A 27,683-nucleotide genomic window follows, 5' to 3' on the forward strand; every position below is an offset into this window, starting at 1 on the left:
GTCACATGAGTATAAAAGGCCATTTTAAACATGCAGGCGGTACAGTGACTTCCACTCTCAGAAGATGGCTATGGCATCAGGTAAAACACCACCCCTTAGAAACTTCCCGACGACACTCACGGTGCTACTCACACGACTGCTCCACTAACTTAATTTCTGCTACAAGGTCTCATGTCGTCCATGCGCCCTAACTCACTATGTCGCTGTGAGGAGGACTTTGGCCTCTTTATCCTCCAGCCTCTACCTGTCTGGGGCTGGGGCGCCAGGTGAGCACCGCCATATCTAGTTTTTTTGTGAGGTAGTGCTTGAACCCAGGGCTTCCTGAATACTAGGCTAGGCAGACACTTTCCCAAGTTCCTGCCTGGACTTCCTTCAGTGATGGACTGTAACCTGTAACTGAAATAAATTCTTTCCCCCTGTAAATGGCTTTTGGTCGGAGTGTTTTATCCACAGTCACAGAATCCGAAGGCTGAGTGTGTCTAGCATTGAAGCCTGGGCTGCGTGGTAGCTGGTGGAGGTTCAGCTAGGTTGGTGTGAGTAATCACAGCCACGCAAGTTTCCCCCCTTGGTGTGTGGATAAATGCTGTCCCCTTTGATCCCTACAGGTGTCACAGAAGTTGACGGAGGTCACACCCACCACTTCCTAAGGCTCAGTGACTTGCTCAAAGTCACATATCTGGCATGGAGCAGCCTCCTCCTGTCCCCACTCTACATGGAAAACAGTCTCTAAGGACCTTTTACAATAAACAGCTGTCATATCAAGAGCCCCCATAATAACTACTTGGAGCATCTTGGATGTGGAGCCCACGTGGAATTTCTTCCACTTCCTGCTTCACTAAAAACAGGACTGGGTATCTCACATTAATCCCAGCTGTCAGGACACCACACAGACACAGAGTCCTGTGGTGATGAGGGATGGGGTGTCACTATCCATTCCTGGCTCCTACTGCCTGCTAGGGAAAGCCTTGAACAGAGTCCAGGCATCCTTGCTGTCTCTGCCGACAAGGCTGAGGAAGATGCCCATGCTGTTAGGTGGCCGAGAAGTTAGGAAGGATGAGAACAATGGCAGAGTGGCCCTCCTGTGAGGAGGTCTGGCAGACTTCTCAGAAACTGAGAATGAGCAGGAAGATGGGAATAAGTAAGGTTCGGAGGTCAGAACATTGGAAAACACTCTTCTATGACCCAGAACAGGCGTGAGGGTGTCAGGCAGCTCCTCAGGGGCTCGCTGTGGCAAGAGGTCTGCCCAGCTTGTTCTGAGAGGAAAAAGGAATGGAGACACTGGTGGGAAAAGAGACAGGACCATGGCATGTTCTGAACACCAGCCAAGAGAAAGAGCCTGCTGAGATGCATCCCTTCCTCAAGCCCAATGTGGGAGAAAGGCTTTAACAAAAGGGAAGGAGGTGACCCCCAGGTTCACAAACACACAGACACAGACACACACAGACACACAGACACAGACACACACAGACACAGACACACACACACACACACACACACACACACACACTCTACGCTGGCTGTCTCCTCAATCTTCACACTGGGCTGATGAACTGGGGAGCCTGGCCTGCCTTTGACAGAACTGTGTGTGGCGGAATATCCACCACAGCACAGCGGGAAACGCCCCGAGCCCCAAAGAGGTCCATTTTTAGGTTCTAAGGGCGCCAAGAGTCCTTTCCTTAACCACGCCAGCTGCATCCTTATAGAGAGAACAGCGTGGCTTCTCCCTGAGACAAGTCCAGGAGCCCATCGCTCCCCTCCATCATCGCTCCCCTCCATCATCGCTCCCCTCCATCATCGCCCCCTCCATCGCCCCCCTCCATCGCCCCCCTCCATCACTCCCCTCCATCACTCCCCTCCATCACTCCCCTCCATCATTCCCCTCCCAGTTCCAGCGCAATAACGATGCACTTTTCCTTCAAGAGCAGGGTCTATCTCCACAAAAGTCCTAGCCCACCCATGACAGTTCCCTTGGTCCTGCTGGTAAGAACAGAGGCAAGAAGAAAAATCCAGACCAAAGAAAACAAAAAGTATCTTTCCTGGCTTGCAAGTGTGTCCCACCTCACCTCCTCCTTTGTCATGGGAGCCGTTGAAAGAAAAACGCTGTAAGAAAAAGCTTTAACGGCAGCTCAGAAAGTCATCTGGGGATGTGCAGTGCCGGGTGGGGCCAACACCCTGGATATAAATATCCAGGCTTGAGAGCTAATATTTAGGGCTGCTCAGTCTGGACGGCCGATCAAAGCCCAGAGCTGACTCCCCAACCTGACTGTGCCTCCTTCGCCCGCACCCCCACCCTGTCTCTCCAAGGGGTACCAGGGACACCCCCAGCATCCATTTCCACAGCATCCCTCTCCTCCATTCATTTGCATGGGACCTTTCACCTCACAGCAGGCAGGCCTGCTAGTCTCCCTGTCTCCTGCTGGGCATGCTCTGCCTCAACCTCCCCCCAAGACCCCTCCTTTTGTCAGCCAGGACTTTATCCTACTACAGAGACACTTGCACATCCATGTTTATTATTGCTCTGTTCACAATAGCCAAGCAAGGAGTTGGCCTGGATCAGCACGTGAATGGATAATGAAAACATGGCATACACACATACACAATGGAACTTTATTCAGCTGTAAAGAAAAACGACAATTGTGGGAAAGTGAGTGGTCTGGATAGGACTGTATTAAGTGAGGTAAAGCAGACTCCGAAAGACAAATACTACAGGTCCTCCCACATATACAGAGCCTAGCTTTTTTTCGAGACAGGGTTTCTCTGTGTATAGTCCTGGCTGTCCTGGAACTCACAGAGATCCACCTGCCTCTGCCTCCCGAGTGCTGGGATTAAAAGTGTGCACCACCACCGCCAGCTCAGAGCCTAGCTTTTAATGTATATGTGTGTGTGTGTGTGTGTGTGTGTGTGTGTGTGTGTGTGTATGTGTATCTATATCTGTTTATCTGTCTATCTGTTTGTCTATCTATCTATCTATCTACATATACATATATATCAGCTATCTATATCTATTAATGTGTAGATGTGAATTGTGCATATGAGTGTAGCCTATGAAACTAGAAAGGGGATCATGAGAAGGGAAAAAGAGGTGCTGAGGGTAGGGGAGGGCAAGAGACTCAGGTGACATGAAGGCAGAAAGGAGGCCATGGGGTGGGGTAGGGGATGGAAGGGACAAAGAGAAACACAAGCATGGGGGGGGGGGGAGAGGGAGGAGAATCAGCAAAAACAAATTCTGTTTTGAAAATACCAAAATGAAATCTAATATTCTGTAGGCTAATCAAAATAAATTAATTAAAATATACACTTCAGGAGAGGTGTCTTCTCTCACCACTGAAGGTAAAGAAATTCCTCGGGGATTTTTATTTTAAAGATGTGTATGTGTGTGTGTGTGTGTGTGTGTTGTATGTGCACATGAGCACAGGTACCTTCAGAGGCCAGAAGGCGGCACTGGATCCTCTGGAGCTGGCATTACAGGTGGCTCTATGCCACCAAGTGAGAAAGCCAGTAGAACAGAAAACACTTCCTTTTTTCCTTGGTTTTTTTCAAGACAGGGTTTCCCTGTGTAGCCCTAGCTGTCCTGGAACTCTCTTTGTAGACCAGGCTGGCCTTGATCTCAGAGATCTGCCTGCCTCTTTAAAGGCATGCACCACCACTGCCCAGCTCTGGATCATCTCTCTAGCCCCTCCAAGATTTTTTTTTTTAACCAAATTTTCTCTTTGCCACTTTTCAAAGAAGAAGTGATTGCTCTCCAACACGGTCCTGCCATTATCAAGGATAGGGCATCCACAAGAGGGGAAAAGTCCCTTTCCCCGCCATAAGCTCAAAGCCTAGACAGCTGCTTGGGACACACCAGCCAGCAAAGACGGACCCTTACAGGCAATCTCTAAGGATGAGAGCCAGTCAAGTGGACAGCCTAGGCCTACAAGACTCAGCAACCAGCAGCCAGGCAGAATCCAAGACAAAACAGGCCACGGAGCCTGGAGGCCAAAATAAACCAGGCAGCAGGAAGTGGGCTGTGGGTGGGAGGTAGCCAGGAGAGGCTCAGGGCTGTGTTAGTCTGAGCTAGGAGCTTAAGTACTCCAGTGACAGGGAGGGTGAGACAGAGTCACTAAGATGTAGCTGGACTATGGAGGGAATCTCACTGTGCTGCATTTTCAAAATAAGAGAACTGAGGTGGCCCAGGTCTGGTCTTAGATAAGAGATCACCACTGGGGATGAGAATTTGGGTCAAGCAGCCAGAGATAGATTGAGTCACCTCAGAAACAAGAACAGCATTGACTAGAGTGAATGACAGCATCTCTGATGCCCTAACAGGCACAGCCCATGCTGTGCTGGCCTGGGACAAGCAGGTGTGGCTAGGAGGCAGGAGCCAACACCCTCTGCACTCCAGGGATGAATGTTCTCACTGTTCTGCACAGGCTGCTGGGGACCTTCCAGCAGCCCATCTGAATGACCAAGTCCCCAAAGGAGTCCAGAAGTCGCTTTTCATCCTGCTATCTGTTTCTTATTTCTTAAGAACTGAAATGAAGCAAGATAGACAGACAGGAAAAACTTCAGGGGTGAGAGCCGAAATGAGGACTTCATCGCAAAGAGACAAAGAGGGGTCGAAGCCTCTCATGCCCAAATCGAGAACTCCAGAACAATCCATCTGGGCTGCAGAGGTTGCTGACATGGAATTCCTTTCACATGTAGATAGTTTATGTTAAAATAACAATGAACTAGGCTGAGGCCTGGATGTATATGACCTTGGGTAGAGCTTCCATCATCTCCTCTAGTAACTAATACACTTGTGTTCTCACAAACTTTCTTAACAAAACTGGGTAGCAAGGAGGATTCGGCGGCCACGAGCTGTAAGTTGCTGACTGCCTCAGATCGAAGGAATCCTGGGTAACTGCTGAATCCTTAAAGGGCATGGCCAGAGAATGGGCTGTGGTGATTGGAGAATGAGGGATTTGGAATGTTTCGGAAGCTGTGTAGAATGAGTATTGATGCCACCACGGTTCTAAGTAATTGAATCTGTTATAAACAGTGTGAGTGGCCATGTGCCAATACAACGTTATTTAAACCATTAAACAACAGTCTGAATTTGGCTCATAGGCCAAGCCTTGACCAACACTGCTATTCTGGGATCTGTAAGCAGAGGTTCTAATGAATCAGGAATCATCTAAAACCAACTGTTAAAACACTTCAAACATCAAAGATCTATTTATAGTATACCAAGATCCTCTGATTCTACCAATATGGGAATGGGAGAAGGTTTTTCATTTTCCTGTTCTCTTGACAATTTCATACATGTACATAATTCATTCTGGCAATTTTTACACATACCCCATTTCTCTCTCTCTCTCTCTCTCTCTCTCTCTCTCTCTCTCTCTCTCTCTCTCTCTCTCTCTCTTCCTCCCTCCCTCCCTCCTTCCTTCCCTCCCTCCCTTCCTCCCTCCTTCCACTCCGACCAAATCCCTTCTTAGATGAAAAGTTTATTTCGGTCTACTAATGGGATCCCTTTAAGCTAGACCCGGATGCTGGACGCAATTGTTCATTCTTCCAGGGCAAATGTTTACCAAGCACACCGACATGGCTTGTGTCTGTAGCAGATAAACCAGAGCTTATCCCATACAGCCCAGCTAAGTCATACAGCATCCCGAGTCTCTGGAGCTACCTGAGACAGGATTTCATGTTGCTCAGGCTGGCCTCCAAAATTCCCTACATAGCCAAAGATGACTCTGAACTCCCGATCCTCCTGCCTCCACCTTCCAGAGCTGCCTACCTGTCAATGGCACCAATGGCGGCAAATTAAAGAAGTGGGAGCCACCAGAATGTCTCTCCAGCTTCTCAGGATTAGCACTAGATCACACCCTAGCTCATGTCACCCCGTCACTCAGTTCTCACGTGCAAAATCCTAAATCAAAGCAACAGTGAGCTGACCCAACTCAAGACTCCAAAATCGAAATAACAGCCAATCAAAATCACATGCCAGCAATCTATGTTAGAATACCTTTATTGTCGGGATATTTTTAATTGTCACAGCTAGGGAGAGGCTACTGGTATCTTCTGCTAGAAGCTAACCGTGTGTGCTAGTGATCTTTAGCTGTCCACTTAACACAGCCTATAACGGCCTGACAAGAGTTTCAGTCAAGCAACGGTCTCTCTCTGGGCTGGTTGTGAGGGACTGTTTTGATCTTTTAATTGATACAGGAAGGCCCAGCCCACTGTGGTGGAACTGTTCCTAGTAGGAGGTCCTGGGCTATATAATTAAGCTACCTAAGTATGAGAACAGAAGGGAGCCAGGGATCGAGACAGGAGTGACCCAGCCCAAGTGGTGTTCCTCCATGGTCCCTGCGTCCAGGTTCCTGACTTGACTTCCCTCAGTGATAGTTTGGAAGTGTAAAGCCAAATAAATCCTTTCCCTCTCAAAGCTGCTTTGGGTCAGAGTGCTGTACAACTTTGATAGAATAAAACTAAAACACTATGTAAGTAAAATCTTACTGAAATACAGACTTCTCTAACCTCAAACATCAATAGCACCAGGAAACCCTGTCTCAGTGGACCTCACCGCAGGATGGTCTCAAATACCTCCAGCACATACACTCTAGTAAGCTCTAGAAACTCAGCTCCAAAGACCACCTAGACTGGCATGTCAGCTTAGCGGGAGGAAAGCATGTTAAGACTCCTGTTTCATTGTTTGCTGATATGAGGAAAAAGATGAATGATTACTTCGCTGATGTTCATCTTGAAAGGGGTTGGAATAAATAATTCTTATAGGCGCTTTGAGATGCAATGTCCTGGGATGACAAGCACTTGGTTGAAATTCCAACAGAAGACTCTGCGCGCGTGTGTGTGTGTGTGTGTGTGTGTGTGTGTGTGTGTGTGTGTGTGTAAACACACTTGTGCATGTGGAGGAAACCAGAGAAAACCCTCACCTGTCATTCCGCAAATGCCATCCATCTTGTTTGTATTTGTTTAAGATAGGGTTTCCCACTGGTCTGGAGCTCACCAAGAGGGCTCAGTCAGCTGACCAGTGAGTCCAGGGGTATAGCTGTCTCTGCCTGCCCAGTGCTGGGTTTACAACTAGCACACTATGACTGGGGTGTGTGTGTGTGTGTGTGTGTGTGTGTGTGTGTGGTTTTGTTGTAGTTGTTTGAGACAGGGTTTCTTGTGTAACAAAACTGGATATCCTAGAACTTGCTTTGAAGACCAGGCTGGCTTCGAACTCACAGAGATCAGCCTGCCTCCCGAGTGCTGTGATTAAAGGTGTGTGCCACCACTGCCAGACTGCCAGGCTTGCTTTCTCTCCCTTCTCCTCTCTCTCTTTCTCTCTTTCTCTCTTTCTCTCTCTCTCTCTCTCTCTCTCTCTCTCTCTCTCTCTCTGACTTGCTTTCTCTCTCTCTCTCCCTCCCTCCCTCCCTCCCTCCCTCCCTCCCTCCCTCCCTCTCTCTCTCCCTCTCTTTCTTTTTTTCTTAACATGATTTCTGGGGACTGAATGCAGGTTGTCTGGTCTCTTGTAAGCTATCTCCCCAGTCCTGGGTTACTTTTATATCACACACACACACACACACACACACACACACACACACACACACAATAAAAAGCTAAGACCAGATGTATTTTCTCTAGACTATGCAGGAAGCCTGCACTCTGAGCTTTTTGTCAACACATAATAAAAACAACTAGTAAGATCACAAGTCTATAAATATCTAGCTCATATGTTTCTGTGCTGCCCACGGAAAAAGTTTGATAAACTGTGATTAGAGGAAATTACTGCTAAGTTGTTGTTCTTTCCCAACAAGGGTATAACAAAGTACGTGTGGGATTAGAACTTTTAAGACAGCATCTACCACAGGTCACATCACACGCAACACCAAAGTTCTGTGCTCTTCTTTCCTCTCTGGCGGTAACTGATTTCTAAAACTGATAGACGACATGAGCCAAGTCAATGAGTCATATGACTTGTGTGGTTGGGCATCTCGTGTTTGTTGCTGGGCGCTCTCTCTCTCTCTCTCTCTCTCTCTCTCTCTCTCTCTCTCTCTCACATCTGTGTGTCTGTGTACAGTGTTTATGTGTGCATGCACATGGAGGAAAGAGGTTGATGCTGGATGTCTTCCTCTTTTGCTCTCCTCATTGGTTTTTGAGACAGAGTCTCTTAGTGAGCCTGGAGCTCCCAATTCGGATAGGCTGGCTGGTTAACAAGCCTCCCCGGTACTGAGACTGTAGGTACATGCTGCTCTTTCATGCATGCCTGGCTTTTGTACATAGGTGCTAGGGAAACAAGCTCAGGTCCTCGTGGTTACATGGCAAGCACTTTACCAACTGAGCCATCCCTCCAAGACCGCGGTGACAAAGCTCGGAGAGATAAAATAAAAGCAATCTGATCCTAGAATCACCAGGGCTCCTCAGCTATCGTTGTCTTCTCAGACACACACCCCACAGGACCAGGCTTTTGTGGAGCAAGTGATTTCCTGTGCCTATACTCCAGCCGCCCAAACATAGCCTCCAGTAGCATGTGTTCTAATCATCATGTGAATGCTATATCCTGCAGGCATGTCTGTGACTGGGCCATAAAGCAGAATGTCAGCTCTTCTACACCACCACAGCATGCCGTCCATAGTAAAAGTCCCAAACACAGCCTACTGAAGTCTGAGTTTGATGGCTCAGTGTTCCATCTGATGATTAACAAGAGCTCATCCTCTTAGAAACCCAGGTCATTCTGGATCCTCAGTGACCACAGGGCATCCTGGGAGGGAGAATTCCCCAAGACAGTGCAACCCTAAGTCCATCTGCAATGTATATATTTTATACGTATTTTTATGTCCAGTTTCGCACCATCAAGGGTCAGATGAGATGGCTCAGAGAGTAAAGGCACTTGTCACCAAGCCTGATGACCTGAGTTCCGTCTCTGGGACTCACATGGTGGAAGGAGAATTTATAGCAGACTATACGGGGTCCAGCCCCTCGATAGTCCTCTCCTAGGGTCCAGGAAGAATCTACAACCAGCTGCATATCCAATCTTTGATGATATTAAATGAATCTAAGTCCATAAGACTAAGACTAACTCTTTAGTCCATACACTTTATTCTTCTGAGTCAGTTCTCTGTCTACATGGCTTCTTTTCTGTTCTCATACTCAGCTCCTCTCTGTCCCTTCTCTTCCTGTCCTCTCATAGCCCTAACTAAGCTCTTATGCTCTCGATCTCATCTTCATCCTCAGTTCCTCCATTCATGCCCATTCCTACTCTCCTGACCTAACTCAATCCTCATACTATCTGCAAAAACTCTGTCTTGTTCTTGTCTTCTCCCATCATGTGACTCTGCCCTGAGGTAGGAATTCTGCCTCAACCCTCCACCTGGTATGCAAAAAACCCTTTTGTTCTGAGTCACTTGCTCTGGAATGCCATTTGGCCTGTGAGGGGAAGGAGGATCTGAGCTTCATTTGCACAAGAAGCAAAGCTATGCATTTACACATCCACCTGTCTCCCAGGCTTAGGAGACAGGCATTGTCTCTGTAGAGGTGTTACCTAGTTCAGATCAGCAGTAGGTCTGAGAAGCTATCTTTATATGCCCTTATGGCCTAGGGGTTATGAGTGCACAAGAAATTGATAGCAGGAAACAGCTGATATATTAAAAGCCGAATAACGTCAATATTCCTTGATATTTGACTTATCCTCCAGAAGGACTCCTTGATCCTTCTACGTATAGCTTTATCATATACAGACAGCTGAATCTCTATTTCACATTCTTACAGCCTGCAGCAAGAACTGACCTCCATTATGTGCTGTGCTGCATACACCCAGATACATGAATGGGCAGGCACACATCATCATCATCATCATGGAAAAATCTATCAGAATATACACTAAATGCTAATTATGGATATTGCATGGAGCATAGTTTTATGTGATTTTTTTTCCTCTTTTGTTTTTCTGTTTACACCTTCCATTTTTCTAGACTAAGCATAACTTTCGCTAACAAAAAAAGATATATTTCACATACATACTTTTATATATCTAAAAATTATATATATTATATATAGTATATTATACAACACACACACACACACACACACACACACACACACACACACACACACATGTCTCATGTAACCCAGGTTAGCCACAAACTCCCTATGTTGTTGAGGTTTCAGGCATGTGTCACTATGGGCAGATCCAGCCCAGAGGACCTACGCATGTTAGGAAAGCTAAGACCTCATGTGTCTTTCTATAAAGAATTCGAGGCACCTAAAAATGAGCAATAAGCACAAGAGTTCTTTCGGAGTGAGCAAAATTAAAGACAAGCAATAAAGTCCAGGAAATCAAACAGTAAAGCTACAGGGCCGTTGATTAGCTCAACACTGACCTTGATGGCATCCCAAACATCATCCCCCCCACGCAGTCCCCCTACACTGTATCTAATTACATTTTGTTTAAGGACAGATAATGAAAATGTTCCACTGCATTCCCTGAACAGACTCCTGTGAGCACAGTCTAGAAATATGTTGACAGAGCGGGGACTGGTGGCAGACACAATCCAGAGAGCTTGAGTGTGCAGACTGGCACTCCTGGGGAGAGCGGGTGTCGGTGTGTACAGGAGCTCGGAGTTCCAGAAAGGGCACTGCATTACCTTTCTAAAAGTATAGCTGTGGGCTGGGGAGGTGGGTCAATTGGTAGGATAGCTTGCTGAACAAGTGTAAAGACCTGAGTTCAGGTCCCCTGAATCCACAGAAAGCTAGCTACAGTAGCAAGCATATATAATCCCAGCATGCCTATACAGAGATGGGCAGCAGAGACAAGAAAATCCCTCAGAAGTTCAGGAGGCAGCTAGCTTGGCATGCAGCCGCCAACAAGAGATTCTGTTGCAACCGAGGTAAAATGTAAGGACTCACCCCTGAGGTTATCCTCTGACCTCTGGCAGGTGCACATACATAGTCACACACATAAATACAAAGACGCAAATGATACACATACAAAAACAACTGTAATCACTGTCTATGAAAACCGAGAATCTTAAAACCATAACAAGCCCCCAGGAGGGAACATTGGGGGGTCCCTCGGAGCAACCCACCCCCATGCCACCACACTCACCATAAGCTGTCATGACACCAGCATATGGTCCATCCACCACGTTCCTGTTTTCTTCGGCCAGGGCTTTAATGTACCTTTTGCTGAGATCCAGGATCTGCTCCCGCAACATGGAGCTGCTCTCAGGCTGAGTTCGTTGCTGGATGGTGAAGTGGAGAAGCATCATCCCCCATATGAAGCCAAAAGTCACCAGGAAGAAGCCCAGCTTCTGAGAGGACAACTTCCAGGGAGTAAAGAAAGCCATCTCTCTCTGTGTGTGTCTCTCGAGCGTGTCCCCCCTCCCTCGGCTCTCAGCACGCAGAAGGTGAAGGCAAGTTCATGGTGCAGGCTGGGGCAGAGGGTGCGTGGCTCTCACTCCGGCTCCTGAGTCAGCTGATTTCCTTGCCTGGCTTCCATTCTGCTGTGAAGGAGGAGGACAGTTAGCAATGTGGTCACCACAAAACACAACCAACAGAACGAGCAACTGCACCGAGGTAGCTTCCCGTGGAGCTTAATGCGCTGATTCAGTACTTTAGGCTAAAATTTGGGATCCGTGAGCCCAGAAGAGAAATCTGGTAGAGCCACATAAAGCTGTACAAATACACTGGAGGAAGTGTGCATCTGAGTGTGTGGACACAGGTGTAGCGGGGCTGTTCCCCTTCTAGACCTAGTTCAAAACAGGAAGCTTGTTTTGCAAGGCACAGAGGAGATGGAAGGATGTGTCAATCAGACATCAGCAAAAACCCATGGGGAGGGCAGAGTCCTGCGACCACTCCGTACTTGGTGCATGTGTAACCTGAGCTTAGAAAGTCATTGTGTGCGTGCTTGCAGCGAAGTTTGTGCATACAGCTTGAGGGGCATTCAAGAAAGTGGATGCATCCTCAGAGAGGGCTAAGAAGGAAAGGGGAGATGGTCCTCTGTTATTTAAGCATGGCTGGATTTCACTATCAGTGTTCCAAGGTAAATGACTCTGCCAGGTGCCACTCCCAAGCACTGGCAGACAAAGACGCCAGAGGCACAGCAGGTGTCTTTGTGTTCTGGCTTTATGTTGGAGGTGCCAGAGACCAAAGCCCGAGCGCATGCTAAGCACTGGTTCCTTCAGCGAGCTTCACCCCAGCCCCTTGTCCCAGCTATCTGGGGCAAAAGCTGCACATCACAGGATCGCGTGCCTGCTGCACAGGAAGCCCAAAGGCACCCGGCTGGCTGGCAGCTTCTCTGCGGTTCTCACTTTCACTGCCGTCATGAGGCAAAACGAAAAGTTCAAGGGCAGAGTTTCGATGTGAAGGTGTTCAGTCTCCCCTCTGATAACAGCACAGACAGGGCTCTCTATTGGGGTTTCTGAGCAAGGAGGGCCTGAGGAGAGGCTGCAGACAGGCTGATGGGTAGGTATGCACAGGTATGTGCTCTTTAGCCAGAGTCATGGCGCCAAACATTTTGTCACAATGATAGAAAGCTGACACAGTGGAGCGCCATGTCTTGTTTAAGGAAGCCTTCAGACAAATATCCAGACTCTCTTACGTCCACTGAGATGATGTCCTAATAAATCTCTCAGTAGTTGAAAATATCATTAAGTGGAAATTGTATTTAATACACTTTAAACCAGTCAAGCATCGCAGTTTAGCTTAGTCTTTTCAAACCATACTCAGAACGTTTGTATTAGCCTACAGTTGAGCACAATCACCTAACACAAACCTATTCTGTAATGAAGTGTGTATCTTAAGTAATCTATTGAACACAACACTGAAAACAGAATGGGTACATAGCTTCTCACACCACTCTGGAGTGCAAATGTTTAGGTCACGTGATCAGGAGTCAAGGGCTACCTACATGCACCTGCTCAGAGAAAGACACAGATCAGGCCTGGGGCTTTTGCTCCGCTGGTATAATGCTTTCTAGCATGTGTAAGTAAAGTCTAGCTTCAATCCCCAGCACAGCAGTTAGGGAGAGGTGTGGGAGGATCAGGAATTCAGGTTATCCTTGGTTACATAAGGAGTTCCAGGCTAGCCTGGGTTACATGAGATCTCCCTCAACAAGGAAGGAAGGAAGGAAGGAAGGAAGGAAGGAAGGAAGGAAGGAAGGAAGGGAGGAAGGAAGGAAGGGAGGAAGGGGGAGGGAAGGAGGAATTAAGAAAGACAAACAGGCAGACAACAACCACAGGGACACAATAAAGTACCTGACGGCTGCATGTCCTTGTCTTGGGGGACACTGGCACTTCCAAATGGTGGCCAGTGGAATGGCACCCCCCTTCTGCCTTCTCTATGTGGTTTGCAGGTACACACTGAGTACCTGCTGCTCCCAGCCCTGGGATCTGAATGTGAGCAAGATGGAGCTCCCACCCTCAGAGGGCTAATACTTTGAATGCCATCCCCCCAGTACAGGAAGCAGTACCTCCTTCTAGATAATCCACACTCATTATTCAGCTCAGATCTGAGGGGACTTTCCCAGGCCATGTTAGCAGGGTACCATACCCCAAAGGGGGCCTTCTGGTGATTGTCTTTGACTCTTCTAGGACAGATCTTGAACTGCTGACAAGATTAACTAGAAACTTTCAGACAGGAAGTCCCACTCCACTTCCTCAGTTAACCATAATGATGAGGTTGAAGAAGGCTGGAACAGGGTTTAAGTCACAGCAAGGGCCAGAGCAAGAACTAGAGCAAAGACCAGGCTTTTGGTAGAAGGTCAGAGGTTTCTAACCCTTTGCCTTGGAAAGGTCAGAACAACCGTGTTTTCAGCTTTCTATGACCCCATGTTGGACGCTAAAATGTAGTTGGTTGTTTTTTACTCTCTGGGCTCTTTCAGCTCTTTGGGGGGAACTGCCACCCAGCTCTCAAACAAATACACATGGAGACTCATTCTTACTTATGAATGCTCAGCCTTAGCTTGGCTTGTTTCTTGCCAGCTTTTCTTAATCTGTCTGTCTTTTGCCTCTAGGCTTTTACCTTTCTCTATTTCTGTATACCTTTCTTTCTTACTCCGCTGCTGGTTGTGTATCTGGGTGGCTGGCCCCTGATGTCCTCCTCCTCCTCCTCTTCCTCTTGCTTCTAGATCTCTCCTCCCAGATTTCTCCTTCTATTTATTCTCTCTGCCTACCAGCCCTGCCTACTTCTCTCTCCTGCCTCACTATTGGCCATTCAGCTCTTCATTAGATCATCAGGTGTTTTAGACAGGCACAGTAACACAGCTTCACAGAGTTAAACAAAGGCAACATAAACAAAAGTAACACACCTTAAAATAATTTTCTACAACACTACCCAGATGGTACATTCTAGGGTTAAATGATGGCTAAGCCAGCTTAGGTGAAATTATTCCAGCTCAGTGAGAGGTTTATTTTCACTCTTAACTTGATGGGATATAGATTCACCTGGAAGATGGGCCTCTGGCCATACCTGTGAAGGATTATCTTGATTGATCAATGTGGGGAGACTCATCTTAATTGTGGGTGAAAGCATTCCCTGGGCTGTATAAAATGGAGGAAATGAGCAAGTATTCATTGCTCTCTATTCCTAATTGTGGATGTGATGCAGCCAGCTGCATTAGGCTTCTGCCACTTAGCTATCTCCACCATGACGGACTGTGAGCCAAGCTTTATTCACTGAATTTTATCACAGCAACAGGAAAGAATCAAGACACTCAGAAAGGTACACATTTGGAGTCCAGAGCCCATAAGGGGCTCATCATAAGCAACTATAGAATTTCCAGGAATGGCAGATTGTGAAATAACAGAAACTATCAGCACACACAGAGAATCACCTTAGAATTCACCTCCGTGATTCCCACTAGGGAGACAGAAGTTATGACTTCAGAAGTCTCATTGAGAAGATACACGTATATCTCAGAGCAATAGAAGGATACTGACAGGCTTTAGGAAAACATCCTTACTGAATCTTGGTCCCATGAAAGGACTTGATAATCAGCAGTAACAGACACACAATGGAGAGAACTCCGACCAACAGTGATCAGAAAGCAGGCATTCAAGCTAAGAAAGTTTGCAGCAAGTCTGTTTACAGTATTAGGGAGATAACTCAGTTAAGAATGGTACTTGCCTTGCAGTCATGAAGACCTGAGTTCTATATACCAAAACCCACATCAAAAGCTGGGCATGGTGGTGAGCTTCGAATCCCAGTGCCAATGAAACTGTCAGATCCCTCAGACCTAGCCTACTTGGCAAGTGAGAGACCCTGTGTCTAAAAAGATGCTTGGTTGGCTCCAGAGAGAAAATACCAGAGGCCGACTTCAGGTCTCTACATGTGTGTGCATGTGCACCTACAGACACATAAATATGCACAACCTGCATATACACATAAGAAAAGGAAAACAAAACAGTCACCCTAAAGGCTAGTATCACCCACTTCCCTTCCCCTCCCTTCCCCTCCCTTCCCTTCCCTTCCCTTCCCTTCCCTTCCCTTCCCACTCAAGACAGTAAAATCTTTGGCAAGGTCACATGTCAGTTCTAATAACAAAAGAGGAAAATCACATCAGTACATTCAATGTCTTTAATCATTGGGGAAAAGGGAAATATAAACCACAGAAGCAATAAGATGCCACTTTGCACCCATTAGGACAGCAATAGAAAATACAGAGGGCGATAAATGTCGGTGCAGAACTTGCAGACTGTGAATAGGGAAGGAAAAGGGTGCACCCTGTGGAAAACAGCCCAGCAGCCCCTCAAATGCCTACACAGGGAGTCACAGGCACTCTCTGCTCACGAATTCCAGCTAGAAAAATGAAAACATGTCCCCACACATTTAAAAACAAAACACAGCAGGGCGGTGGCGGTGCACGCCTTTAATCATGAGCCAGAGGCAGGCTGATCTCTGTGAGTTGAGGCCAGCCTGGTCTACAAAGCAAGTTCCGGACAGTCAGGGCTGTTACACAGAGAAATCCTGTCTTGGGGGGAAAATTTTGTACCATAGGTGGTGAGTGCACACATTCCAACAACACTCAGGAGGAAGACGGGTCTCCTTCTGAGCCTTTGAGATCAGCATGGACTACAAAGCCAGTTTCAGACCTGCCAGGGCTACAGAGAGGGACTGTTAACATTCTGATCCGCCCCTTGAAATCCCACCCCTTAGTGCAACCCTGCATCCTGATGTAAAAGCCTCATTCTAAGGAAAAACTCCTCCCCTTCCTCTCACTTCTACTTTTCCCTCCCATGAGGTGTGCACCCTCAACCTCTCTCTTCTTCTCTCTCCTTCTGTCTCTCTCTTTCCTATCTTTCTCTTCATCTCTCTATATAATAAACTCTCCACGTGGATGTAGCATCTGGGTTGGAAATTATTGGCCGGCGTGGCATGCATCTGCCCAGCCCGCCACTGCATCTGCCCAGCATGTTTCCCTGCATGCACGGGATACCCTCGGGGGTCCCCCCATGCATAATTCATAACAGAGACCCTATCTCAAAAAAACCACGAAGAAGAAATTCTTGTACACAAATGTTCACAGCTACATCCTTTACAACAGACCAAAATGGAAACAACACAAATGACCTGATCAACTGGCAAGCCAAACAGGAATAGTCCAACCATAGTATTTAGACAGAAAAGGGAGAAATCAATGACGCTACATGTGTGACCCAAGAACGGTCCGCTAAGTGAGAAAGAAAAGGTCGCTAGAAACCAAGTATTATATGGTCCTGGCATGGACCACATGGCGACCTTTGCTGCTTGACAAAGTTCCAGCATTTCATCATTGCTGACTACACTTCTCCAGCATCTTTTTTACTTTTATTTTTAATGATTCTCAGTGTTAATGTCTTTCCCTTTGGGAGATTTCGTGCAGGCTTTGGTAAAGGATAAAAATATGTACAATGGTAGCCTGTCCAAACAAAGTAATTCTTTGGAGAAAAAAAAAAATCCCTGCTACCAGGAATTCCACTGTGCCCTCCAAGAACAGGAAAGTTAGAGATTTACTAGACACACTTGGTCCCAAGGATGAAATGCCCACAATTCAGATCCAGAACCTGAGGCTTGATTAAGGGCAAGAGGTCAGTTGTATAGAGAAATCAGAATGGTATGGTATAATGGGAAAAGAGTAAGACAACAGGACCTTCCCTTTCGGGAGCCTATGAAGGGAACAGGCCCCTACAGTAAGACTAAGACACAAAGGGACACAATTAGGGAACAGCTCAGTGCCTGTCCCCTTGAGGAATGAAAATTGCCCTTAAATTGTAATACAGTGTCTGGTCCCTAGAAGTCCTTTTCCCAAGGTCAGGCATTTGGTCTTCATTCCCTCGGGGGCTTGAGGGAAGTTCCTTCTTGTTAGAGCACTCCTTCTCCTTATCTCTGGCAAGAGGAACTTGTTGCCCTTTTATTCACATAGGACTGGTGCCTGTTGTCAAAGTCAATGTTAGATTCCCAACCTCAGATCCAAGCCACACACCAGTTCACATGCCCCTTTTCATCTGTTGACTCCTATATGCAACTATACAGTATAAAAGGTGTAATCCTTTCTCAATTAAAGGTTGCTGGCAGCCATCCTGACCTACCCTCAGATCATGTCTGTCTCCTCTTTCTCTCCCGACCAACTCTGCAATCCTCTTTGGGACCCGAACCTTGCGAGCCTAAGCAAGTCTCTGACATGGTCCCATTTACACAAAACTTCTAAAATAGGCAGAGGCAGGTACACTCTAGTAGCTGTTTAGGGCTGAGTGAGTGGACGAAGGTGTAGGGATGGCTGGAAGTGGTATCTTAAGTATGCAGGGTTCCTTGGGAGGACCTACAATATCTAAAATAGGTTGTGATGAGGCCGATGTGTTCTAATAAAAAATGCCCCCCCCCCCCAAGGCTCATGTGTTTGAACACTCGGTCCTCAGCTGGTGGTGCTGTCTGAAAGGTGAAACCTTTAGGGGATGGAGCCTTGCTGGAGAAAGGGGGTCACCAGAGGTCTGGATTTGTTCCCTCTCTGCTCTCAAATATTTCTCAAATTTTGCATAAACAAAGTGACCAGCCACCTCGAATTCCTGGCACCCTGACTTCCCTCCCAAGCCAGACTGGATCCCTTCTTAACTTGTGAGCCAAGCTTTACCTCCGATGATACTTCTTGCCAGGTACTAGCCATAGGAAGTAACTACTGCAGATAAATCACTGTGAATATCATGATACAATGTTGAAAGAATGGTAGCTTGTATGAATCATCTTTCAAAGGGGCAATGAGAAAGAAAGCCCCTCAAAGTTGAAGGTGGGGGTTGGGGCTCTATTTAGCAAACAGGCCTCTCGGGTCTGCAGCAGCCTCCTTCCGCCCTCCACGATACAGAAAGACCACACTGTATCATTACAAGGGCTGACCACAGGCTAGCGGGAGAACATTCATGGAGCCATTGGCCTCCAGTTCCCCAGACACAGCCACTCTTACCCCTCAGTAGCAACCTCATAGGCTTTGCTCCAGGTAGCTCCTGGGCACACCTTACCCAACAGATGCTACTCAGGTGAGGACTGTTCAGAAAACAGCCCAACCCACAGCAGTAAAACTACACTGATCCACTAGGTCCTTCAAACAACTGTCCAGTGTCCTTCATCAGTCCCTGGCCCTAGAGAAGATGGATAAAGCTAGAGAGGCTCATTCATTCAGCAGTGAAGCCAGCGCCAACCCAGAGCCCCACCAGTCCCATAGAGAACATAGTACGATTTGCATGTGACTACCTGCTCTAACTCAGCCAGTTTCATACTCTGCCCAAACCGTGTACTGAATCAGTTCCTATCTATCTTTGACCGTGGCTAAGAGACCCGGCTTTACCTTCATTCTCTCCAGTAACTTTCAGGATTTCCCAAACCATCTGTGCTTGCCTCTGTTCGCTTTGCAACCCACACCCACACCTCCTGACTCAACCTCACCTCCTGCACAAATCCTCCCCGGCCCCGGAATAACAGAACCCATCCTCCCTGGATACAAAGGGCAATCCCGAGGAATTTACCTACTAGTCAGCAACACAGTCTTGCTTCAACTTTCCTCCAGGCTCTGTGAGGTCCCAAAAGGTAAAGAATCCTGGGGCTGGGGGGATGGCTCAGATGGCTTTGCATGCATGAGGACCTAAGTTCGATCCCCAGAACCCACAGCAAAAAGCCAAAAGTGTTGATTCTGGCACAGAAAAGTAGAGGTATATGGATCCCTGGGGCTCACTCCCTAGCCAGCCTAGGCAAATTGCTGAGCTCAGGGCAAGTGAGAGATCCCATCACAAAAAATGAGGAAGCCAGGGAGACAGATGGCCAAGCAGTAAAGCTGCTTGTTTTGCGATCGTGTCAACCTGAATGTGATCCCCAGAACTCAGGAAAAGGTGGGAGGAGAGATCCGACGCCACAAAGTTACCCTCTGACCTCCATATGTGTGTTGGGTAGTGTGTGTGCGCACACACACACACACACACAGAGTAATAATAACAGTTTACAATAAATAAGGGGGGGGCGGAACCTAAGGAACAACATCAAAGGCTGGCCTCTGGCTTCCAAATGCAGGCACACACACACACACACACACACACACACACACACATACATACACAGCATATATAAAACATAGGAACAGAACAGAGAAGCAAGGGAGCCATCTACGGATGCTGTGAGTTATCACTGTCATACAAGGGTGGCCACAGGGAGACGTCAGCAGAGATGGTGAAAAGGCCCTAACCGTAGAAAACACTTGGGAATCTTTGATTCATAGCTTTATTCTGCCTATGGCTAAAAGGCAGAACATTCTAGAACCAAAGAGCACTTTAAAAGTGGCATGACTAGGGATGAGCCTAGAGAACCAAACTACTGGCTTTCACGCTGTGCTCCAAAGGATTTTTCAAGAGTTCCAGAAAGTCCACAAATGCTTCATATTTTGTTTAACGTAGGCTTTCGGGGCTAGTCAGATGGCCCAGTGGGTAACTTGTCTCCAAGGCTGATAACCTGAATTTGGTTGCCAGGACCCATAGAGTAGAATAGGAGAACCAACTCCAGCAAGCTCTCCTCTGACACATACACCCCAAAACACACATACATAAATGTAACTTAAAAATCAAATACAATGTTTTCAAAGATCCTGTCTCCCCTGCCTCGCCGTTCGCAAGGTGGGTCTCCACGTACAGAGGGGAGGAAGAGAGAAGAGAAACTCTGGAGTGAACATCCCGTCTCTCCGACGTGGCCTCCTGGGTCCACATCTTGCCGGGAAGTGGACAGGAGAGAGAGGACAAGGGTGGGCAGGAAGCTGTGACGACCTTGTCAGCCATGACTGCCCGTGTTCTGCGAGTCCCACTCACAAGAACCATAAATTACTCACACTTGACAGAGCTTCCCACCCACGGTGTGAAACCACAGCAACCCGGAGAATTCTGCAAACATTCCCAGCCTTCTGACACAGCAGGAGACCTCGTCACCTACAAAGTTTACACCCAAGAACCTAGCACGCAATCAAGCTATGAAGGCGAATGGGGGAGGGGGAGGGAAAAAATGTTTTAAGTAAGTTTACAGTTTTGGTCTGATGGTACACGCCTTTGATCTCAGCACTCTGGAGGGAGAGCCAAGAAGAGCTCTGTGAGTTCGAGGCCAGCCTGGTCTACAGAGTGAGCTCTGTGACAGCTCGGGCTGTTATACAGAGAAACCCTGCCTCAAAACACCAGGAAGGAAGGAAGGAAGGAAGGAAGGAAGGAAGGAAGGAAGGAAGGAAGGAAGGAAGGAAGGAAGGGAAAATGCACATAAACGTCAAAGCCCGAATGTCTCCAGAGTAAAGAAAACCATCACAAAAAGAATTACAATTATCTTAAATATAGGAAGCAACAGTATCAAGAGAAGAGCCATTAATGAATGATTGCTCAATGACCAGGCCTCCTACAGGAGGATCCTCCTGCCTTATCCAGAGAGAAGCCAGGCTAGGTGCTGGCCCACACCAAGAGTGTTCTGTCTGTAGAAAAAGGATAGCCAGACTATGCAAAAAAACTAGACTAGATTAAGATCACCAGGTTAACATCTCGCTGATGTGAGAGAAAATATGCGCATGCACACACACACACACACACACACACACACACACACACACGCCCCTGACACGGCCATCAGAGGGTTATCACACTTAGACCTCAGAACAGGTTCACCATCTCTGAAGGAGGACACAGTCATTCCACAGGCCGCACACAGCGTCCCCTGTCTCAGGCCCCCCGACACCCCAGGCATGAATTGTCGTCTTTGGAGAAGAACCAAGCCGTCGCACACCAGCTGCTTAAGTTCACTTGTTCTGTAATTTGTAAAGTCAAGGTCAAGTCTCCCAAACAACACAGCAGTCTTGGGTCAGCCGAGCTGGCATCCCAAGCCCTCGGGACACACCAACGATGAATTAGCTCAAGTACGCACAGCCTGCCCGTCAACCCCTACCCCCTTAAAGACTCCCCGGCTGCTTTCTAAAAGGTAGAGGGTTCAAATATGCCAAAGACACTGATTCAGTTCATCTGGGGTGTGGCCCAAACAGGGGCATTTCAAATAGAATCTCCCTAGGAGATTCTAATATACAGGCAGAATAATGAGAATTATTAAATGTTCCTTTTATCATCCCTATTGTTCCTATCTAATGAGACAGAAAATGGGACCTATTTCAATATTTTAAGAGGCAGTCTCTCTGCTCCCTGGAAGAGTATGCCTACTGGCTTATGGGATAATCTGTCTCCAAGACTGGCTGGTTATCTCCTTAGAGAAGCAGAAGTTGGGGGCTCTGGACATTGCTGTCAATAAGTGCTTGCTTATTGGACCAAGTTTGATTCCTCGTACCTACAATAAAAGCCAGGTATAGTAGTGAGGACTTGGAGAAGGTGGCGGATAATTGAGAAGACAACTGAGGTCAGTGCTTAACCTCCACTTGCATGCATACACGTGTACACACACACACACACACACACACACACACACACACACACACACACAGATTTTGGCCCAAGATATAACCTGGATATAAATCTTCCAACTCTTAATTCTGATAACATGAATAACCCCCAGGATCAATATGCCTCATGTGTTCTTTACACATGTCAATACTAGCCATGGTGGAGAGGGAGCTTCGAGCTTGTGATGGTGTTTTATAGTCTCGGAAGTACTCTCTTTAGAACTGACTGGTAACCACAAATACTTCCACAGCTGATTTCAAAAGTAGAACAGCCATCAAGCCTTCAGCGAGCACAATTGTCAGGTGCCTAAATATTGCAGAAGAGGATGTCAACCAATACTTCAAGCTTCTGAAAATGTTTGAATATCTATATTTTCCAAGGAACATGAACGCATCTTCATGACCACTAATACCCTTTCAAAGTTTTGCTGAAGGCAACTGGAAAGAGCCATATGGGATTCACAATGCATGAACTCTTCCATACCAGCTTCACCTGACCCCTTGTGACAGATGAGCTTCTGCCTCAGTAATTCACTCACTCCTTTCCACATACAAGTGACTACACATCTACATTCCTCAGCAATGTGATTACATTTCTCTTAGTTTCTATTCACATAGGACAGGGGATTAAAATCGTAATAAATACAATACGTTAAAGCTTATGAAGCTCACCCATTTTTTTGCACGTGTTGGCTGTAGATGTGGCATATATGGTGGGTGTGTATGCACACATGAGTGTAGAGGCATGAGGTGAATCAGATGCCGTCTTCAATTGCTTTCCACCTTAATTTTGGAGACAGGGTCGCTCACTGAACCTTGAGCTTGCTGATTCTCCTATACAGAGTGGAAGGCAAGCCCCAAGGATTCTCCTGTCTCTGCCTTCCCAGCACTGGAATTACAGGCTGCCTGTTTTTTTTTAGATGGATGCTAAGGATCTGAATTCAGGCCTTCATGCTTGGGTACCAAACACTTTACTAACAGAGCAGTCTCCCTAGCCCCATTTCACTCATCTTGACAGCCTATCTGCTAATGTTCCAAGTGATTAATGGCAAGTCAATTTGCTCATTTAATGCACAACATCCAGTATTTAACTGTGTAAGGAAAGGTAAGCTCTGTCCACAAAGTCAGCTTCAAGAACATGTGCTCATTAAAATGCATTCAGTGTGGAGACCAAAGGCAGATTTGAAGCCAGACTCTGATTACTGGTCCTAAAGTCAAAATTATGCAAGAAACTGTCCAATGTTTGGGTTTCACGTACCTGGATTTCAAAACAAATCAAGTGGTTTATAAAAGGAAGGCTCTACTGGACTTACTGTCATGCAAGACATATAATCAATTTCCCAGGAAGAAAGGAGAATGACCAGTCTCCTGCCTTGTTAGGAGGCTTCTAGGGGAGGACTTTATCTCAGGGCAGGAAGACTGCTAGACAGACACTCCGTTGCAGTTCTCCTGTTGAAAGCAGGGTGTCTGTACCTCAGTGCAAAGCCTGACTGTGACTGCCCAGGCATCCCTTAGGGCAGCTAAGGTCAGAAGTCCACATCCAAGCCACATCTTCCAATTCTGATCTATAATAGCAAAACTGTGGTGTATTTTCCTATTTATTTATTTGATGCTGAAGACTGACCTGGGATTACTATACTTCGTGTACTTTGAGGGTATATGTGTGTTCATGGAGGTGTGAGCATGAGTCTGTAAGAACATGTGGAAGGCTAGTGGCCAACCTTGGCTGTCACTCCTCAGGCACATACATATTTGTTTTTTATTTAGTTAGACAAGTTTCTCATTGGCCTTGAACTCAACATGCAGGAGAGACTGGCCAGAAAGTCCCAGGGATCCGCCTGTTTCTCCCCCTCTCTCCACCAGCACTGGAATGAAAGGCACTTGCTACAGTGTCTGGCTTTTTTTTTTTTTTTTTTTTTTTTAAGGTATGATCATTTATTTGTTACCCTTAAAGACTTATTTTTGACTGGACTCAGACTTAGAAGTAGAAGCTCTCAGAGAGGACAGCCTACGTCTCTTGGCGATCTGTTCCTGGCGCTTTTCTTTGGCTTCCTTCATTCTCTTGGCCAAAAGTTTAGCATATTCTGCAGCCTCCTCCTTGTTTTTCTTGGTTCGTTGTTTCTTTAGAGCGATACGACGGCGTTTGTGTTGCAGGACACGTGGAGTAACAAGACGCTGAATCTTGGGTGCTTTGGTCCTGGGCTTCTTACCTTCTTTGTTTAACGGCTTTCTGACCACGTATTGGCGGACATCATCTTCTTTAGAGAGATTAAAAAGCTTCCGGATTCTGCTAGCTCTTTTAGGTCCCAACCGACGAGGCACAGTAGTATCTGTCAGTCCAGGAATATCCTTCTCTCCTTTCTTTACAATAACCAAGTTGAGAACACTGAGATTGGCATCCACGATGCATCCTCGAACAGACTTGCGCTTCCTCTCTCCAGTTCTCCTTGGTCTATAGCAAGAATGCCCCTTACTCAACAGCAGGCGCACTCTGCCGTGGGTCAACACGCCTTGCTTCATGGGAAAACCTTGTTTGTCATTCCCGCCACTGATTCGGACCACGTAGCCCTTCCACTCTTCACCCAGGGCGTCGGCAGCCACTTCCGTGGCCATGCGCTTCTCGTAGAACGTGCGAAGCTTGCGCTCATCGTCCACTTCGATGAGTTTCTGGCAGCCGGTGGCGGGGAAGGAGATATTCAGCTTCATCTTGACACAGCCGACCGCCTAGGAGGCGCCACGAAAAAGAGCAGTGTCTGGCTTTTTAAGCAAGATCTATGACTCCTTTGCATGTTACCAATGAAACTATTAAACTAACTCTGTATTGTATTTTAATCTTCATCTAGATGCTTCCACTACCTTTAGTTCAGAACCCAGAAGGGAGGGTAAGATTAATTCACAGGGCCAACTCCCTTTTGTGTGTTTTAATTTTTTTTTTGTTGTTGTTGTTGTTTGTTTTGATTCCAAATGCCAGGAGCAGACAGGTGGGTCCACTCTGCTGTTTGAAGCACTTCTCTAAAAGTAACTCACTGCAAGAGTAAAGCTTTTGATTCTGATAAATGAAGGGACAAAATGATCGGAGAATCACACGTTCTCTTTCTAAATATGGTTTCTTTAAAAATGCTATAGTGTGTGTGTGTGTGTGTGTGTGTGTGTGTGTGTGTGTGTGTCCATGTGATAATGTAACTGTTTGCTAAATGGAGGATAATCTCAAGAGAAACTGGCAGGGCCCTCCATCATTTCTACTTTGACCCGTTTCCCTGATGCAGCATCCTGCCTTTAACCACCACGCCATTAAGAATAGAAATGGTTTTCATTAGCATACAACACACAACCTTCAGAAACCTCCTGGGCTCTTAGTGCCTAGTCGACGTCTGAATATCATGTGCTGTCTAGCTCTTTGGTCAATGCTGTTCTCTCAGGCTCTCCCTGCACAGAGGGTGATGGGCGATCATATATGTAAATATGTATTGTATTTAATGTCCTTAAAAAGTAGAAATTATAGAGGCTGTGTGTAAAGCTCTGTTGTTAATTAAGAGCACTTGCCAGGCATCCACAAGGTCCTGCATTCAGTCCAGGGCATCATAGAAACTGGGTTTGGTGGTACACACCTAGACTCCCAGACTGTGGAGGCAAAGGCTGGATGATCAGCAGCTCAAGGCCATATTCAGGCTATGTAAGGCAGTTCCAGGCTAACCTGAACTACACCCTGTCTTAATGAACAAACCAACAAACAAATAAAAAGAGCTAGTGGGATGCCTGAGTGGTTAAAGGCACTTGCTACCGAGCCTGACAACCGGAGCTTGATCCCCGAGACCCACATAGCAGGAGAGAAGTGACTCCTGCAAGTTGTCCTATGGAGTACACACACAATCATGTGCACACACAAGCATGCACGTGCACACACACACACACACACATCAAAATAAAATAAAGAAATGCAAAGAAACAATACGGTAAACAATAAAAATGTTAAAAGCTACCTCACTGCCTTTCAGAAAGCAAACTCAGGGTACCCCAAAAAAACATCCCTGGGTAAGAACACTCAGACATGACCACTGCTCTGAATGTTACACATCCCAGGAAGGGACCCGCCCCTGCCTCATATGTCTAGGCTCGGTGTTTGGAAAGCTAGTGGTGCTATTTGGGAAGGCTGTGGATTGGAGGAAGAATTTCTCTGGAGCAAATCTATCACTGGACTTGAGCCTTGAGGTTTTATAACTCCACCCTACTTCCTGCGCACACTCTGTGGTTACAATGTGACCCAATCTCTTATTCCGGCTGAGGCGCCTTCCCACCAGGATGGACTGTATCCCTCCCAGAATGTAAGGGTAAATAAACCTTTTCTAAGTTTCTTCTGGTCAGCAGTCCTGGTTATAGGGATGAGAAAAATAAATAATTAACGCCTCGAACCATCCCTTTGTATACAGCAGAAACGGATGGTGACTTGGCCGCTTTTTTTCTCGACTTCTCATTGAGAACATTAGGCTTTGATTTGCTAGCTACTTGGATTTTCTAACAATCAAGGATGATGATATGTATAGCCTAGAATGGGATCCTGGCAGGAGGGAGCCAGGCAGTGGGCAGCAAAGACATAGCTGATTTATAAAGAGGCAATTACAGGTGGGTGAAGTCATAGTACCAAACAGAAAACCACCAAAGTTAATTTTAATTGTTCTCTCTCCTTTTCCTCCCTTCCTTCAAATCAACTAAATCTGTGTCACTCACCCCTTAAGACCACTAGATTTATAACCCAATTCAAACAACTTTTATAATCACCCATGCAGGGGAAAAAAAAATGGCCATAATCATTACTAGAATGATTTACATGTCTCTACCGGCACAGTGGGATCTGAGGGGAGTTTATTAATACCTTAGTACACGTGCCATGAATAGGCCATTTGGGTGTTTGCTTTAGAAGCATGGCCTGATTTGGTCTACGAGTTCAATTAGCATTGAACTTCTTTTGTGACACCCTCCATCAATCAGGTCAGATTAGCTGCTATCTCAATTCACTTCTTTCTGGGTGGCTCTCTCATTCAAAACTGGCACACGATGCCAAGTCGAGATACTAGTTTCATAGCTCTAAGTGTACATCGGGTCACCTTGGGAGATGTTGTAGATACAATAATAGCTCTCATTCCTTTCCAAGTTTACCAACCTATTAGTCTAGAGCAGTGGTTCTCAACCTTCCTAATGCTGAGACCCTTTAATACAGTTCCTCATGTTGTAGTGACTCCTAACCATAAAATTATTTCCGTTGCTACTTCGTAACTGTAATTGTCCTACTGTTATGAATCATAACGTAAATACCTGTGTTTTCTCATGGTTTTAGGTGACCCCTGTGAAAGGGTCATTTGACCCCCCCAAAGGGGTCATGGTCCACAGGTTGAGAAACACTGGTCTGAAGCGAGGTAGGCAAGGTGGCCTTGATCATAACAAGAGAATCTAAGATTGGGCGCTATTAAGATATCCACCTTAGCTGACAGGAGGCTCCCTTCTAGACAGATCACATTGTCCCTTGTTTGACGCAGTCCCCTTCTCTTCCTTCTTAGACCCTCTCCCACCACGTCCTCTCATTCACTAACCTGTGTCTGGTTAGTGAACAGCTAAGAGTAAAGACAACCTGGGATGGCCAGACTTCCTGAACTTTCCAGAAAATACCAGAAAACTCAGGGCTGAAGAGGTGGCTCCACCGGTAAAGAGAGTGCTCGCCACACACACACAAGGACCGGAGTTCAGATCCTCAATAGCCACATCAGAAGCTGTGACCTCAGAGACAGAAGGACCCTGAAGCTTG

At 46.6% G+C, this 27,683-nt stretch overlaps 2 protein-coding genes across 2 annotated transcripts in view; both read right to left on the reverse strand.

The window, feature by feature from the left end:
• Mgat5 (alpha-1,6-mannosylglycoprotein 6-beta-N-acetylglucosaminyltransferase) overlaps positions 1-27,683 on the reverse strand; it is a 265,798-nt gene that overhangs the window by 180,884 nt on the left and 57,231 nt on the right. The window contains exon 3 of the mRNA XM_059280607.1: positions 11,069-11,465. Coding sequence (XP_059136590.1) covers positions 11,069-11,309 — 241 coding nt within the window. The 5' untranslated portion in view covers positions 11,310-11,465. The remainder of the gene's footprint in view (positions 1-11,068; positions 11,466-27,683) is intronic.
• Positions 23,804-24,627, reverse strand: LOC131925313 (small ribosomal subunit protein eS6). The gene has a single exon (XM_059280608.1). It carries the CDS (start codon positions 24,590-24,592, stop codon positions 23,843-23,845), a length of 750 nt encoding a protein of 249 aa, XP_059136591.1. The 5' UTR covers positions 24,593-24,627; the 3' UTR covers positions 23,804-23,842.

Source organism: Peromyscus eremicus, chromosome 15 (genome assembly GCF_949786415.1).
Source record: "Peromyscus eremicus chromosome 15, PerEre_H2_v1, whole genome shotgun sequence".
In the NCBI taxonomy this organism is placed as follows: domain Eukaryota; kingdom Metazoa; phylum Chordata; class Mammalia; order Rodentia; family Cricetidae; genus Peromyscus; species Peromyscus eremicus.